Raw genomic sequence first — 15644 nt, forward strand, 5'->3', positions numbered from 1 at the left:
CAAATATACATATATGGGATCATAAATAACTGACGAAAAATAAATGTACATCTACCGACCAAATATACCTGTTTAGCACTCCACACAAGTCAATAACATCAACAAAGCTCACCTTTGTGCATTCACGCACAGCATAAGACGTTTGGTGGACAAAATGAGACAAAGAAGGAGTGGAAGATTTTACATGTAAACCATACTTGCCAACCCTCCCGAATTTTCCGGGAGACTCCCGAAATTCAGTGCCTCTCCCGAAAACCTCCCGGGACAAATATTCTCCCGAAAATCTCCCGATTTTCAGCCGGAGCTGGAGGCCACGCCCCCTCCAGCTCCATGCGGACCTGAGTGAGGACAGCCTTATAACAGGAGGACAACAAGGTGACAAGAACTGAATCATCCAGACTGGAGATAAATTATATTATTATGTTTATCTTACCTAAAAATAAATATATTTATTAATTACAAAAAAAACTAAATCGATTTTTACTATATTTTGCTAAAAACATCAAAATTTATTGTGTTTTTATTTGTATTTTTTCTGACTCCTTATTACATCCAGCCATAGAATTATACATTAAAATAAATATATATGAAATAATTAATTTTAAATGATCATAATAATTAATTTAAAATTACCATATTTAATTATTGAAATAATTGCTTGTTTATCAACAACTTTAGCATTTTATTCATTACATTTTGAAACTCTCAGAAGCCAAGTTATGTTATATCCTTAAGATTTATTCATGCAAGTTTGAAGTATCAATTATCTAAACACAGTTTTGTTTGCATATTTTCAGTATGTATATATATATATATATATATATATATATATATATATATATATATATATATATATATATATATATATATATATATATGTATATATATATATATATATATATATATATATATATATATATATATATATATATATATATATATATATGTATATGTATATATATTTCATACATATATATATATATATATATATATATAAATAAATAAATATATATATATATATATATATATATATATATATATATATATATATATATATATATATATATATATATATATATATATATATATATATATATATATATATATTTATATATATATATATATATGAAATACTTGACTTGGTGAATTCTAGCTGTCAATATACACCTCCCCTCTTAACCACGCCCCCGCCCACAACCACGCCCCAGTCCCACCCCCGACCACGCCCCCCACCCCCACCTCCCGAAATCGGAGGTCTCAAGGTTGGCAAGTATGATGTAAACAAACTGTTGCGTCACAGTCCACACTATGGTGGGTTCAAGAACCGCCGAAATTAGTAGGACAAAACGATGTTCACCAAATGCCCTCATCAGTGAAGCATACACAGAAACATATTAAACAGTGGGCTATCTAACAATTGGGAAGCTTTGTGTCATGTTTGTCCTCAAACAAAAAACATACTAAAACAAAGAAATAATTTTACCCCATCTTTTTCCATTTTAAATCATTAAAAAAAAATGCTCCAGGGAGCCACTAGGGTGGCACTATAGAGCCGCGCGTTGCTGACTCCCGAACTAGATGAACAAAAATACATTTATTATAGTAATTACATTTTTTTGGGGGCCAATTAGGTGAAATTGGATAAATTCACAGGCAAATCTGATGACCACTAATGGCACCGGTTGGCAATCACTGCTGTATCTATTGCACAAGTGCAGTTGGTGTACAGTTATGGGTAAAGAATCGATCAAAAGCACAATAGTGCTTCTTAAAACGCACACTATTTCATATTACAATATGGGACTGTGGGGGGAGGTGTAGTCAGCGCTGCCTGCAGCAGGAAAAGTCACCGCCGCTGGCCATGGTGCTGAGGACGAGCACCATCGGGCAGTGGCGGGGCATGTGCTGACGGCGAGACACAGCTGGCAGGTGATTAGATTTCACAGGTGGTACGTGTTAATCTAATGATCTATTGTCTTTAACAGTAAGCGGCAGCGATCAGGAGGGAGAGAGAGGATACGGACGTGGCTGAAAAGTCGCGTCCTGCTTGAGAGAGAACTTTGTGAAAACAATCTGATGATTAAAACCTACACGCTTGACTCCGGTGCTGTGTCTAAAAGTGGAACTACGGGGAAGTACCTCCACAGGGACCTTTAATTAATTGACCATACCTCGTGCCGTTGTAGTTCAGCCTCCTGCTTTCTATTTTCCTCAACAGCTTGCTGCCGCTGTAACTCCCCTTGGTTCATCTCCTCAATGTCAAGGTTGTACTTAATATGTGCCCTATTTCTCTGCACATCCAAAATAATACAGTATTTATTACTTAAACTGTCAACACGGGGTACATACCTGCATGGCTCCAGGTCTACAGACTGTGTGCACTCTTTATACTCACGATATCCTCATTGAGAAATATGTTGTTCAGGAACTTAAGTTGTTGAAAGTAAGCAGCAATGAAAATCAGGTATTTATCCTCACAGCTCTCCTCAGGGATGGGATTTCCCTCTATATTGAGGGTGAAGAGTTTCTTGAACCTCCTGAGATAAACCACCTTAAAAAAAAATACTTGGTTAGCGGAACACTCCAAAAATATCTTGTTTTGTGGCGCGGCTTTTACGTTACATTGTTCAATTGCTGGAGAAGGTTGTTAGCAAGGCATAAAATAGTGAGCTCCACAAGGTTGTCCATGTTTTCAACAAAAGAGATCCTGTTATTGGACAACTTGAGCACTTCCAGCTTCTGAAGACCCTCCAGACCCTCGATTTTCTCAATGTTGTTAAATGACAAATCTAGAAAAAAACAGAATCGTCATTCCTTGCAAGTTTATAATTCATTTGATGTCGACCTTACTGAGCCATGTCAGGTTAACAAGATGGTTCAATCCCTCCATCTTCTTGATGAAGTTGTTGTTCAAGTTGAGCTTGGTCAACGACGTAAACTCCCATAGGTGGTCTATCCTACGGATGTCTGTGGAAGAAAATATAACTACTGTATAACTTCCATCCATACATCCATCTTCTTCCGCTTATCCGAGGTCGGGTCGTGGCGGCAGCAGCCGAAGCAGAGAAGCCCAGACTTCCCTCTCCCCAGCCACTTCGTCCAGCTCCTCCTGGGGGATCCCGATGCGTTCCTAGGCCAGCCGGGAGACATAGTCTTCCCAACGTGTCCTGGGTCTTCCCCTTGGCCTCCTACCGGTCGGACGGGCCCGAAACACCTCCCTAGGGAGGCGTTCGGGTGGCATCCTGAGCAGATGCCCGAACCACCTCATCTGGCTCCTCTCCATGTGGAGGTACAGCGGCTTTACTTTGAGCTTCTTACCCTATCTCTAAGGGAGAGACCCGCTCCCCGGCGGAGGAAACTCATTTCGGCCGCTTGTGCCCGTGATCTTGTCCTTTCGGTCATAACCCAAAGCTCATGACCATAGGTGAGGATGGGAACGTAGATCGACCGGTAAATTGAGAGCTTTGCCTTCCGGCTCAGCTCCTTCTTCACCCCAACGGATCGATACAGCGTCCGCATTACTGAAGGCGCCGCACCGATCCGCCTGTCGATCTCACGATCCACTCTTCCCTCACTTTATGAACAAGACTCCGAGGTACTTGAACACCTCCACTTGGGGGAAGATCTCCTCCCCCACCCGAAGATGACACTCCACCCTTTTCCATGGACCATGACTTGGAGGTGCCGATTACCATCCCAGTCGCTTCACACTCAGCTGCGAACCGATCCAGTGAGAGCTGAAGATCCTGGCCAGATGAAGCCATCAGGACCACATCATCTGCAAAAAGCAGAGACCTAATCCTGCAGCCACCAAACCGGATCCCCTCAACGCCCTGACTGCGCCTAGAAATTCGGTCCATAAAAGTTCTGAACATAATCAGTGACATAAGGCAGCCTTGGCGGAGTCCAAACCTCACTGGAAACGGGTCCGACTTACTGCGTTGAGGGGATCCGGTTTGGTGGCTGCAGGATTAGGTCTCTGCTTTTTGCAGATGATGTGGTCCTGATGGCTTCATCTGGCCAGGATCTTCAGCTCTCACTGGATCGGTTCGCAGCTGAGTGTGAAGCTCAGGGAGCGGACCACCACAATCAGACAGTCCGATACCCCATAGTCTCTGAGCACTCCCCACAGGATTTCCCGGGGTACACGGTCGAATGCCTTCTCCAAGTCCACAAAGCACATGTAGACTGGTTGGGCAAACTCCCACGCACCCTCAAAGACCCTGCCGAGAGTATAGAGAGCTGGTCCACAGTTCTACGACAGGACGAAAACCACACTGTTCCTCCTGAATCCGAGGTTGGACTATCTTATACGGCGTAGCCTCCTCTCCAGTACACCTGAATAGACCTTACCGGGAAGGCTGAGGAGTGTGATCCCACGATAGTTAGAACACACCCTCCGGTTCCCCTTCTTAAAGAGAGTATAACTTATAAAGAGAGTATACTGTATAACTTATCCACATTGAACACGTTGTAGCCTATATTTTGTACTCACTTCTGTATTCCAGACTCAACCTAAGGGCGTCATTATAGTGGATTCCCTCTTCTTTGGCAATACGTTCAGCTTGATCTTGAAGTCCTTGTTCCAGTACTGCCTCCTGCAGAAGCTCCTCGTCGACATAAACGGGTTTCGATGCACCATGATAGCAGCTCATGTTGGGGGTTTCTTTGCTGGCAGACATGACTGCACTTGCTTCAACTACCTGCTGTTTAAAGAAAGATAGACTAATCAAATGTGATACCTAGTTTATGTCTAAGAAGGACAGCTCGAGACTGGAGAAACTGATCAGGCGGGCCGGCTCTACGATCGGAATGAAACTAGGATGACCGGGTACGCAAAGCAATAATAATACTGAAATAAACTGCAACAAAAATCAGTGCAATTAACAGTGCAGTACATTTTAAAGGTGCAATATACACATCACATAGTTCATATAATCGACAGTATTACTGTTTTTCTTCATTTTTTTCTCTTCATAACATGGTCACTACTGCATAGTTTCTCTTGTTATATTCTTATTTTTACTGTTATATTTTTATTCTTATTGTTACTTTTTATTTGTAATCTTATTGTTATTTTTTCTATTTTATTTCCATTTATGAGAGAGTGTATCCCGCTGTTAGTTTGTCTAACGTGTTAAGCCAAAGACTCCCTCCTTCAGACACAGGTGGGAGTTTGTCAACAATGGATTGCATGTCTGCAACAGCAAAAGTCTTATATTTTGAAATTGGCCACTAATTTCAGGAAAAAGTGGATATGCATGTCCTTCTACCTTTTTGGAGCGTGTGTTGTATGCATGTGGGTCATGTGGTTGTTTGTCAATGTAGCCTTCCAGCGAGCCTTTAGCGGTTACAGGAGACCACAAAGTCTGCCTCTGTTGTGTATTATTCAAGAATGTCTGTTGTGCACGTCAGAGGTTGTTATCTACTGGGGGAAAATGGTCAGACGTGCAAAGGAAGGGGTTAAGAATTTGAGCCGATGGCTTAGAAAGGGCGTGTGAGTACCTCCCTCTCTTAGCACTTGAGTAGGGGGCGTTGGCTTAGTCAAAGTCTGGGCGGGTCGTTTGAATAGTCTCGCGCATGCGCGAGTCATGTCCTTATCTAATTCGCCTTGTTCCCCCCCTACGTCTCTCCCCGCGGACTACACCGTCACCAATAGCAACACACACACACACAAGCACGCGCACACACACACACAAGCACGCTTATGCTCTCAGTAGACACACACAAGCACACGTACACACACACACACACACACGCACACACACACACACACACACACACACACTCACACACACACACTCCCACGCAACCAGCAACACACACACACACACAAGGAAAAAGCTGCACGAAAGCTCTTTCTCTGCGTTTCACTTTACCATAAAACTTCCAGTTACTTTTCTTTATTTACCAAACGTTTGAGTTCACGACTTTATGAGTGTTGTAAACTCCCTCTTAACCCTTATTTTTCAAAGAGAGTGTTGTAAACTCCCTCTTAACCCTTTCATGAAACGTTCTCCTTTTTGTCTCTTCCCGCTGATTCCATTGTCACCAAAAGCACATTCAATTGATCATTAAACGGTAGCCATTCATCACATTTCCCCCATCCGCCATCACATTCCTGTCTGTCACACTCCGTAGCCATTGTGTCTTTTATCTCAGAATTTATCGTCCCAGACGAAGGGCCTCGAACCCCTTACTTCAGAATTTTTTGTCCCAGACGAAAGGCCTCAAACCTGTTACTCGTTTAGGCGACGACCAATGACCCAGGGTGAGCTACACCCAACTATTAGTTTATTCGTCAATGAAACTGCCCGTCACGGTAGTCGAGACACAATGACGCAAGTTGACCACTTATTTACAGCTTTTTATGTAATGGCGGACAAGGGAAAAATGCAATCAATCCATCAAAATGTCCACTCTGTGTCTGGGGTACAAACAGTGTTTGACTTACATACTTCAAGACAGACTCCTAAAGCAGATTTTAGAAAAAGGCTCTGCTTACCTTGTTTTATGTTAGGCCACTCGTGAGTCTGTCCAGAAGAATGTAAGAGGTGTCCAATTCTCAGCGTGTCGCCCCGGCCAATGCACCAAATTGTTGCGTTTTGGACCAGTTGTTCCTCCCAGGGAATTCAAGTCACAAGTCGCTCCCAAGCTCTTTACGACACTTAAAGCTGAGTTGAAAAACCACCAGAGACAGAATAGGTATTTTGTAAATATATTGGCAAAGCTTTGCAGATATATTTTCACAGAAACAGCATAGAACATTCGGATCGCCCCGCTAAAATGGTCTGTCTTCCCAACCCCAAAACCCCCTCTTTTCTTCCCTCTCCCTAGTCATAATACATGCACAACGTCTCTCTAGTCAAAATACATTCCAAAGAACTCAAGGTTAACACACACAGTTTACTTGCTGGAAAAAAGAAAGAAAATTAAATGGAAAACACGAGCTGTTTTCAAATATGACTATGAAAGAAAATAAGTAACACTAAAATTCGGATATATGTAAATATCTGCCTTCGAAAACCTCCATTATTTACTTTTAAAAAAATATTTTGAATTCTATCTCAAATCTGTACACTGCTGCTGGAATTTGAATTTTCCTGAGGGAACTCTCCTGAAGGAATCAATAAAGCACTATCCATCTATCTATCTATCTATCTATCTATCTATCTATCTATCTATCTATCTATCTATCTATCTATCTATCTATCTATCTATCTATCTATCTATCTATCTATCTATCTATCTATCTATGTCACAAAAGTACACTTGTCATATCAGGTAACGTTAATCACTAATAATTAGCTAAAATAATGCATCTAAAGATGATGGTTCAGTGCTGTGAACACAAGGAATGTTAACTAAAATTAACAGTTTTTACACAAGGTAAACTATTAAGCTTCTCACCCTTCCTCTTGTTTACAAGCTGTCACATAGCAACAGCCCGCTGCGTTCAAGTACACTCGTAAATACAAATGGCCGACGTCAAAATAGCGTATATTACAATGTCACACTTCAAAAGTAAAATGCTTGGCTACTGTTAGTGACTTCTTTTTATTGAATGTTTTTCACTAGTGAGTTTTAAAAAAAATACATCGCAGTTTAAATTCATGTGAGTAACATTTGGAATTGATAGTTTGGGACTCTGACCGCGACTGACAGCCTTGTTGGCCAATCACGTTCAAGTTGAAGATGCGTGTTGTCCAATAGGATTACACTTAGGGCGGGCCTTAAGTGGACAACTTGCGAGCCTCCGCCTGTCATCCTCAAGCCGATTGTTTGTTGTCAAAATGGAGTTCTTACTGGGTAATCCATACAGCACTCCAGTGGGTCAATGCATAGGTAGGTCAGCCTTTTAAAACGATTTATTTGCTGTGCGGTGGCATTTACGATGAAATATATTCGTGGGCTAACATTTTGGCGACGCCCACAACAGTGGAAATAAATAGCTAGCATAGCATCCTGGCTGCTGACGTCATCTAACAGGAATGCGGCTCAAGCTAACGTTTTTGCCTACTAAATTATTGACTCTTTCCTTTTATAACTACATTATTCAGCAAAGACTACTGTATTTTGACACGAAGGTCACCAAATTTTATGGCTGATAAATTGAAAGGGAATTATGTATAGTTCTGAAAAGTTAGCTTGAAGTCAATATAAACGGTTTTGCCACAATATTATGCAGACTTTCCCCAGCCAACAAGAGCCAATGTAAGATGATTTGCAGTTTGAAAATGTTTCCAATATGTACTATATTGCCAAAAGAACTTGAAGTGCCTAACCCATAGGCTTCAATATGATGTGGGTCCACCTTTTGCAGCTATTACAGCTTCAACTCTTCTGGGAAGGGCTGTCCACAAGGTTGCGGAGTGTGTTTATAGGAATTTTCCACCATTCTTCCAAAAGCGCATTGGTGAGGTCACACACTGATGTTGGTCGAGAAGGCCTGGCTCTCAGTCTCCGTTCTAATTCATCCCAAAGGTGTTCTATCGGGTTCAGGTCAGGACTCTGTGCAGGCCAGTCAAGTTCATCCACACCAGACTCTGTCATCCATGTCTTTATGGACCTTGTTTTGTGCACTGGTACACAGTCATGTTGGAAGAGGAAGGGGCCGTGCTCCATACTGTTCCCACAAGGTTGGGAGCATGGAATTGTCCAAAATGTGCAGAAAGTCGGCGACCTCTTTGCACTATGCGCTACAGCTTCCGCTGACTCCTCTCTGTCAGTTTACGGGGCTGAGTTGCTGTTGTTCCCAAACTCTTCCATTTTCTTATAATAAAGTTGACTCTGGAATATTTAAGAGTGAGGAAATTTCACTACTGGATTTGTTGCACAGGTGGCATCCTGTGACAGTTCCACGCTGGAAATCACTGAGAGCGGCCCATTCTTTCACAAATGTTTGTAGAAATAGTCTCCATACCTAAGTGCTTGATTTTATACACCTTTTAGGACACATGATTCTGATCATTTGGATGGGTGGCCAAATACTTTTGGCAATATAGTGTAGGTAATTACCTCTAAGCATTAATTTTCTCACTCAGCTTTATTTTGTTCCACTTTTTCAGACCATAAACTAGTAGACCTAATCCACAGCCCATTTGGTGCTTGCAGCCAAGTCTTGCTCACATTTGCTAAAATGCAATTTTATTTTTGCAACTAGATGAGACAATTCTTGAAGGAATTGCGTGTGAATGCTGAAGTTGAAGTGAAATCCTGGAATTTTTGAAAAATTGTTGAAGTAGAGCACACAATTCCCAAAGAGGTGGAATATTTTATAGTTGGAACAGTTTGAATCAGATGAAAAATGTGGGAGTTGTGGACCTTTGAAGAATGTGACATTGATTTCAATGGGAATTTCAGAAAAAATTGGGAATTTGGGAAAAGCGGAAATATTTTTGAAAATTGTAAAAAACTTGAATGGTCAGAATGAGTTGAAATGGTTTGTGTTGGAATTTTTCAAATCGGTCGAGAAATGTTGAAGTAGTAACATGTTGAATTGAGAAATGATATTACGGAATTTCGGGAAAACCTGTGTCATGTCTGTGTAATCATGTTTTGTCTTAGTCATGTTTTTGTTTAGTTATTGGACTCTTTAGTTTCTGGCTTTTCACTCCCTTGTCTTGTTTCCATGATTACCCATTAGTTTAACCTGTTCCACGTTTGGACTCATTGTGCACTCTTGTTTATCACCATAGCAACCCATTAGTTTTCACCTGTCACGTCACGCACCTGTTTCACGTTTTGAGTCACGCACCTGTTTTCGTTAATCATGTCTGTAGTATTTAAGTTCAGTGTTTTCAGTTTGTCTTTCTGGTGACATCCCCGCATTTATGCTTCTGCACACTCTCCACACCCTTATGATCCTTGCTGCTCTTTTTTCATGCCGGTTCCATGCCAAGTAAGTTTTTGTTTATTAAGCCACAGTTAGTGTTTTGTTGTTGTTCATAGTTTCTGCCTTTGTGCAAGTATTTGTTTTCATAGCCAAGTCGTTTCTCCGCCACTGTGCGCGCTTTTTGTTTGTACTTTTTTTTTGTAGTTATAGTGTTTAAATAAATCATGTATTCCCCTTCACGCCACATATGGTCCAAATCTTTTCCAACCCGGAGAACAAACCACGCCATAGTCCAAGTCGTGACAACCTGGAATTTTTCCAGTTCAAAAAACAACTTCCTTTTTTCTCCTGTTTAAGAAGAATGTTTTGACGGTGGAACGGTTGAAATGCGTTGAAAAATGTGGAAGGAGTAGTCGCCAGAAAAAAAGGTGGAAATAGGGCTTTGGAAAACCAGGAATTCTGGAAAATCCTGGAATTTTTTGGAACTTGGAAAAAAGGTAGTTTAAATTTCCAGGATGGTGGAATATGTTGAAGGTGAAATAGTTTGAATCGGTTGAAAAATGTGGAAATGGTGGTAGTTTGAAAAATGGCCAATTCATTTTGAATGGGGAAAATTGTCCCGGAAAACCTGGAAATCTGGGAATTTTTGGAATTTGTCAAGGGAAATCCCGCGATTTCCAAATAGGCTGAACAGCTTGAAGTTGGAACGGTTTGAATCGGGTGAAAAATGTGGAAGGTAGAACGCGAGAAAATCTGGAGAAGATGTTTAATAAATAGATGAATTTTGGTGTAGAAAACCATATTTAAATTTCCAACAAATGTTCAAGCGATTTATATGCACGTTCATAGTTGAACATGCAATGACTGATAAAAACCTTTTCAACCGTTGCAGTTTGTGACATTACAGTGAGAGGTTGATATCACACACTTTTATTTTGAAAGTCAGAGATTGATCATATAGCATTATGTTTTGTATTAGTAAGTATTTATTTCGGACAGGTTTAAAAAAAGAAGACAACAAATGGCCAATTCATTTTGAATAGGGTTAATGCAAAAAAAAAAAAAAAAGGAATTACGGGAAATCCGGGAATTTTTTTGGAATTGTTGAAGTAGAGCACACAATTCCTGAACAGGCTGAATATTTTGAAGTTGGAACAGTTTGAATCAGATGAAAAATTTGGAAATTGTGGAACTTTGAAGAATGTCTAATTGATTTCAATGGGAATTTCAGAAAAATTGTGAATTTTAGGAAAAGTGGGAATTTTTTTGAAAATTGTAAAAAATAAACTTTAATGGTGTATGGTTGGTGTTGAACATTTTCAAATTGGTCGAAAAATGTTGAAGTAGTAACATGTTGAATTGAGAAATTGTATTACGAAATTCCTGAAATTTCGGGAAAACCGGGAATTTTTCCAGTTCAAAAAACAACTTTGTTTTTTGTCCTGATTAAGAGGAATGTTTTGACGGTAGAACGGTTGAAATACATTGGAAAATGTGGAAGGAGTAGTCGCCAGAAAAAAAGGGTGGAAATAGGGCTTTGGAAAACCAGGAATTCTGGAAAATCCTGGAATTTTTTTGAACTTGGAAAAATTATAGTTTGAATTTCAAGAATGGTGAAATATGTTGAAGGTAGAATGGTTTGAATAGGTTGAAAAATGTGGAAATGGTGGCAGTTTGAAAAATGGCCAATTCATTTTGAATGGGGAAAATGCAAAAAAAAAAAAAGGAATTAAGGGAAATCCGGGATTTGTTTTTAGAATTGTTGAAGTAGAGCACACAATTCCTGAACAGGCTGAATATTTTGAAGTTGGAACGGTTTGAATCAGATGAAAAATTTGGAAATTGTGGAACTTTAAAGAATGTCCAATTGATTTCAATGGGAATTTCAGAAAAGTTGTGAGTTTTAGGAAAAGCGGGTTTTTTTTTGAAAATGGTAAAAAAAACTTGAATGGTTGTTGATGTTGAACATTTTCAAATCGGTCGAGAAATGTTGAAGTAGTAAGATGTTGAATTGAGAAACTGTATTACGGAATTCCTGGAATTTCGGGAAAACCGGGAATTTTTCCAGTTCAAAAAACAACTTAGTTTTTTGTCCTAATTAAGAGGAATGTTTTGACGGTAGAACGGTTGAAATACATTGAAAAATGTGGAAGGAGTAGTCGCCAGAAAAAAGGGTGGAAATAGGGCTTTGGAAAACCAGGAATTCTGGAAAATCCTGGATTTTTTTTTGAACTTGGAAAAATGATAGTTTGAATTTCCAGAATGGTGGAATATGTTGAAGGTAGAAGGGTTTGAATAGGTTGAAAAATGTGGTAATGGTGAAAGTTTGAAAAATGGCATATTAATTTTGAATGGGGAAAATGCAAACAAAAAAAAGGAATTACGGGAACTCCGGGAATTTTTTTTAGAATTGTTGAAGTAGAGCACACAATTCCTGAACAGGCTGAATATTTTGAAGTTGGAACGGTTTGAATCAGATGAAAAATGTGGAAATTGTGGAACTTTGAAGAATGTCCAATTGATTTCAATGGGAATTTCAGAAAAATTGTGAATTTTTGGAAAAGTGGGATTTTTTTTGAAAATTGTAAAAAAAAAACTTGAATGGTGAATGGTTGGTGTTGAACATTTTCAAATCGGTCGAAAAATGTTGAAGTATTAACTTGTTGAATTGAGAAATTGTTTTACGGAATTCCTGGAATTTCGGGAAAACCGGGAATTTTTCCAGTTCAAAAAACAACTTTGTTTTTTGTCCTGATTAAGAGGAATGTTTTGACGGTAGAACGGTTGAAATTCATTGAAAAATGTGGAAGGAGTAGTCGCCAGAAAAAAGAGTGGAAATAGGGCTTTGGAAAACCAGGAATTCTGGAAAATCCTGGAATTTGTTTGAACTTGGAAAAATGATAGTTTGAATTTCCAGAATGGTGAAATATGTTGAAGGTAGAATGGTTTGAATAGGTTGAAAAATGTGGTAATGGTGAAAGTTTGAAAAATGGCATATTAATTTTGAATGGGGAAAATGCAAACAAAAAAAAGGACTTACGGGAACTCCGGGAATTTTTTTAGAATTGTTGAAGTAGAGCACATAATTCCTGAACAGGCTGAATATTTTGAAGTTGGAACGGTTTGAATCAGATGAAAAATTTGGAAACTGTGGAACTTTGAAGAATGTCCCATTCATTTCAATGGGAATTTCAGAAAAATTGTGAATTTTTGGAAAAGTGGGATTTTTTTTGAAAATTGTAAAAAAAAACTTGAATGGTGAATGGTTGGTGTTGGACATTTTCAAATCGGTCGAAAAATGTTGAAGTATTAACTTGTTGAATTGAGAAATTGTTTTACGGAATTCCTGGAATTTCGGGAAAACCGGGAATTTTTACAGTTCAAAAAACAACTTAGTTTTTTGTCCTGATTAAGAGGAATGTTTTGACGGTAGAATGGTTGAAATACATTGAAAAATGTGGAGGGAGTAGTAGCCAGAAAAAAGGGTGGAAATAAGGCTTTGGAAAACCAGGAATTCTGTAAAATCCTGGATTTTTTTTTAACTTGGAAAAATGATAGTTTGAATTTCCAGAATGGTGGAATATGTTGAAGGTAGAAGGGTTTGAATAGGTTAAAAAATGTGGAAATGGTGAAAGTTTGAAAAATGGCCAATTCATTTTGAATGGGGAAAAATGTCCCGGAAAACCTGGAATTCTGGAATTCAACAAAAGACATGTTTAAAAAAAAAAAAGAGGAGAAAAAAAGTAACAGATAATAAAAAGAAAATAATAACAATTTGTTTCAAACATGTACACCAGGCCTGGGTAATTATTTTGACTCGTCAGCCACATTTAGAGAAAAAAATGTGTCCGGTATATCTATTTTTAGGAACACTAATACAAAACCTCACAATGTCTGATTGAATGCTAAAAACGTTATGACAGACCGCCTTAAAAAACGTAATGGAATTTTACGTTTTTCTATGAACGATAAAACACTGAATATTGACAAAATATGAATGTCACACCCCCTTTCGATCGACATATTTTACAATCAAGTGAAACGCAACAAAAATGCAACAAATAGTGAAATATGAACGCGAAGGGTACAAAATAAACCCACCTACAATCTGATACATCTGATATTTGCTGAATTTCCCCCAGGGATCAATAAAGTACTTTCTATTCTATTCTATTCTGTATATCACTAAGCTTTAGAACTTTGTTGTGAAAATCTTCCGCGTCTGTGGAAACGCTCCCCACCCACACTGCTTGGTTCCTCGTCTGAGCTGCTGTGACGTAGCTTACCATAGTAACTAATTAGATGACCATAGTAACTAATTAGATGACCATAGTAACTAATTCGATTACCATAGTAACTAGTATATCATCCATAAGCACAGATTCCAACCATTGAAATACTTTGTATAGTTGAAGACTTACGGTCATTAGAAAACATGAGTGCACATTATAATGGCAGCTACACCATATTTGCCAACCCTCCCGGATTTTCCGGGAGACTCCCGAAATTCAGCGCCTCTCCCGAAAACCTCCCGGGACAAATTTTCTCCCGAAAAACTCCCGAAATTCAGGCGGACCTGAGTGACGTGTTGACAACACACAACAACAGTGTCTACCGTAAAGCAGTTCGTCTGCCGTAAACAGCAATGTTGTGACACTTTTAAACAGGACAATACTGCCATCTACTGTACATGCACATGTGACCCACCCATAACGTGTCACATTTTTGTGTTGATTTATTTATTTTATTTTGTGGTTTGAATTCGTTTTTGGAGCTGTCATTACACATTTATCAGTATTCACATTGGTCAGTAGGGGGCAGTAGGGCGTTTCTTCCCAATTGAATGCTATCACCTGCAGACCGGAAGTGTCTTGTCATTCTGATGAGCGCGACCAGTCTGTGAACAATTGAAACGTCCTGTGTGCTTTTTCCTCCTGTATAACAGGTTAGTTTTGGTGAATCAACTCACTGAATAATATCCATGTGATCTTTATAAGTTTAAGTACACATTCTGATGGTGGAGCCTAACTCTAAAGTGTTTGTGAGTTGTAGTTTGTAAATGAACACTGAAATTCAAGTATTTATTTTATATATATATATATATATATACAGTGGGGCAAAAAAGTATTTAGTCAGCCACCGATTGTGCAAGTTCTCCCACTTAAAATGATGACAGAGGTCTGTAATTTTCATCATAGGTACACTTCAACTGTGAGAGACAGAATGTGAAACAAAAATCCAGGATTTCACATTGTAGGAATTTTAAGGAATTTATTTGTAAATTATGGTGGAAAATAAGTATTTGGTCACTTCAAACAAGGAAGATCTCTGGCTCTCACAGACCTGTAACTTCTTCTTTAAGAAGCTCTTCTGTCCTCCACTTGTTACCTGTATTAATGGCACCTGTTTGAACTCGTTATCTGTATAAAAGACACCTGTCCACAGCCTCAAACAGTCAGACTCCAAACTCCACTATGGCCAAGACCAAAGAGCTGTCGAAGGACACCAGGAAAAGAATTGTAGACCTGCACCAGACTGTGAAGAGTGAATCTACAATAGGCAAGCAGCTTGGTGTGAAAAAATCAACTGTTGGAGCAATTATCAGAAAATGGAAGACATACAAGACCATTGATAATCTCCCTCGATCTGGGGCTCCACGCAAGATCTCATCCCGTGGGGTCAAAATGATCATGAGAACGGTGAGCAAAAATCCCAGAACCACAAGGGGGGACCTGGTGAATGACCTGCAGAGAGCTGGGACCAAAGTAACAAAGGTTACCATCAGTAACACACTACGCCGACAGGGAAT

The 15644-nt window shown here is 39.2% G+C and overlaps 2 protein-coding genes across 6 annotated transcripts in view; one reads left to right on the top strand and one right to left on the bottom strand.

Moving 5' to 3' along the window:
* drc3 (dynein regulatory complex subunit 3) overlaps window positions 1–7528 on the bottom strand; it is a 28289-nt gene extending 20761 nt beyond the window's left edge. For 2 of the 3 annotated variants that reach the window (XM_072915838.1, XM_072915836.1), the window contains exons 1-7: window positions 7411–7436; window positions 6506–6674; window positions 4496–4706; window positions 2851–2967; window positions 2623–2789; window positions 2396–2551; window positions 2172–2291 (exon numbers count right to left, since the gene is read on the bottom strand). In XM_072915838.1, the coding sequence (XP_072771939.1) occupies window positions 2172–2291; window positions 2396–2551; window positions 2623–2789; window positions 2851–2967; window positions 4496–4682 (747 nt within the window). In that variant the 5' untranslated portion in view covers window positions 4683–4706; window positions 6506–6674; window positions 7411–7436. Of the gene's footprint in view, window positions 1–2171; window positions 2292–2395; window positions 2552–2622; window positions 2790–2850; window positions 2968–4495; window positions 4707–6505; window positions 6675–7410 lie in introns of all 3 variants that reach the window. The other variant, XM_072915837.1, reaches the window with a different exon arrangement.
* A 205-nt stretch (window positions 7529–7733) lies between these two features.
* The window catches only part of tom1l2a (target of myb1 like 2 membrane trafficking protein a), a 67463-nt gene continuing 59552 nt past the window's right edge, over window positions 7734–15644 (top strand). For all 3 annotated transcript variants that reach the window (XM_072915835.1, XM_061974331.1, XM_061974332.1), the window contains exon 1: window positions 7734–7845. In XM_072915835.1, coding sequence (XP_072771936.1) covers window positions 7794–7845 — 52 coding nt within the window. In that variant the 5' untranslated portion in view covers window positions 7734–7793. The remainder of the gene's footprint in view (window positions 7846–15644) is intronic.

The sequence above is a fragment of the Nerophis lumbriciformis genome, linkage group LG22 (genome assembly GCF_033978685.3).
Source record: "Nerophis lumbriciformis linkage group LG22, RoL_Nlum_v2.1, whole genome shotgun sequence".
Lineage (NCBI taxonomy): Eukaryota > Metazoa > Chordata > Actinopteri > Syngnathiformes > Syngnathidae > Nerophis > Nerophis lumbriciformis.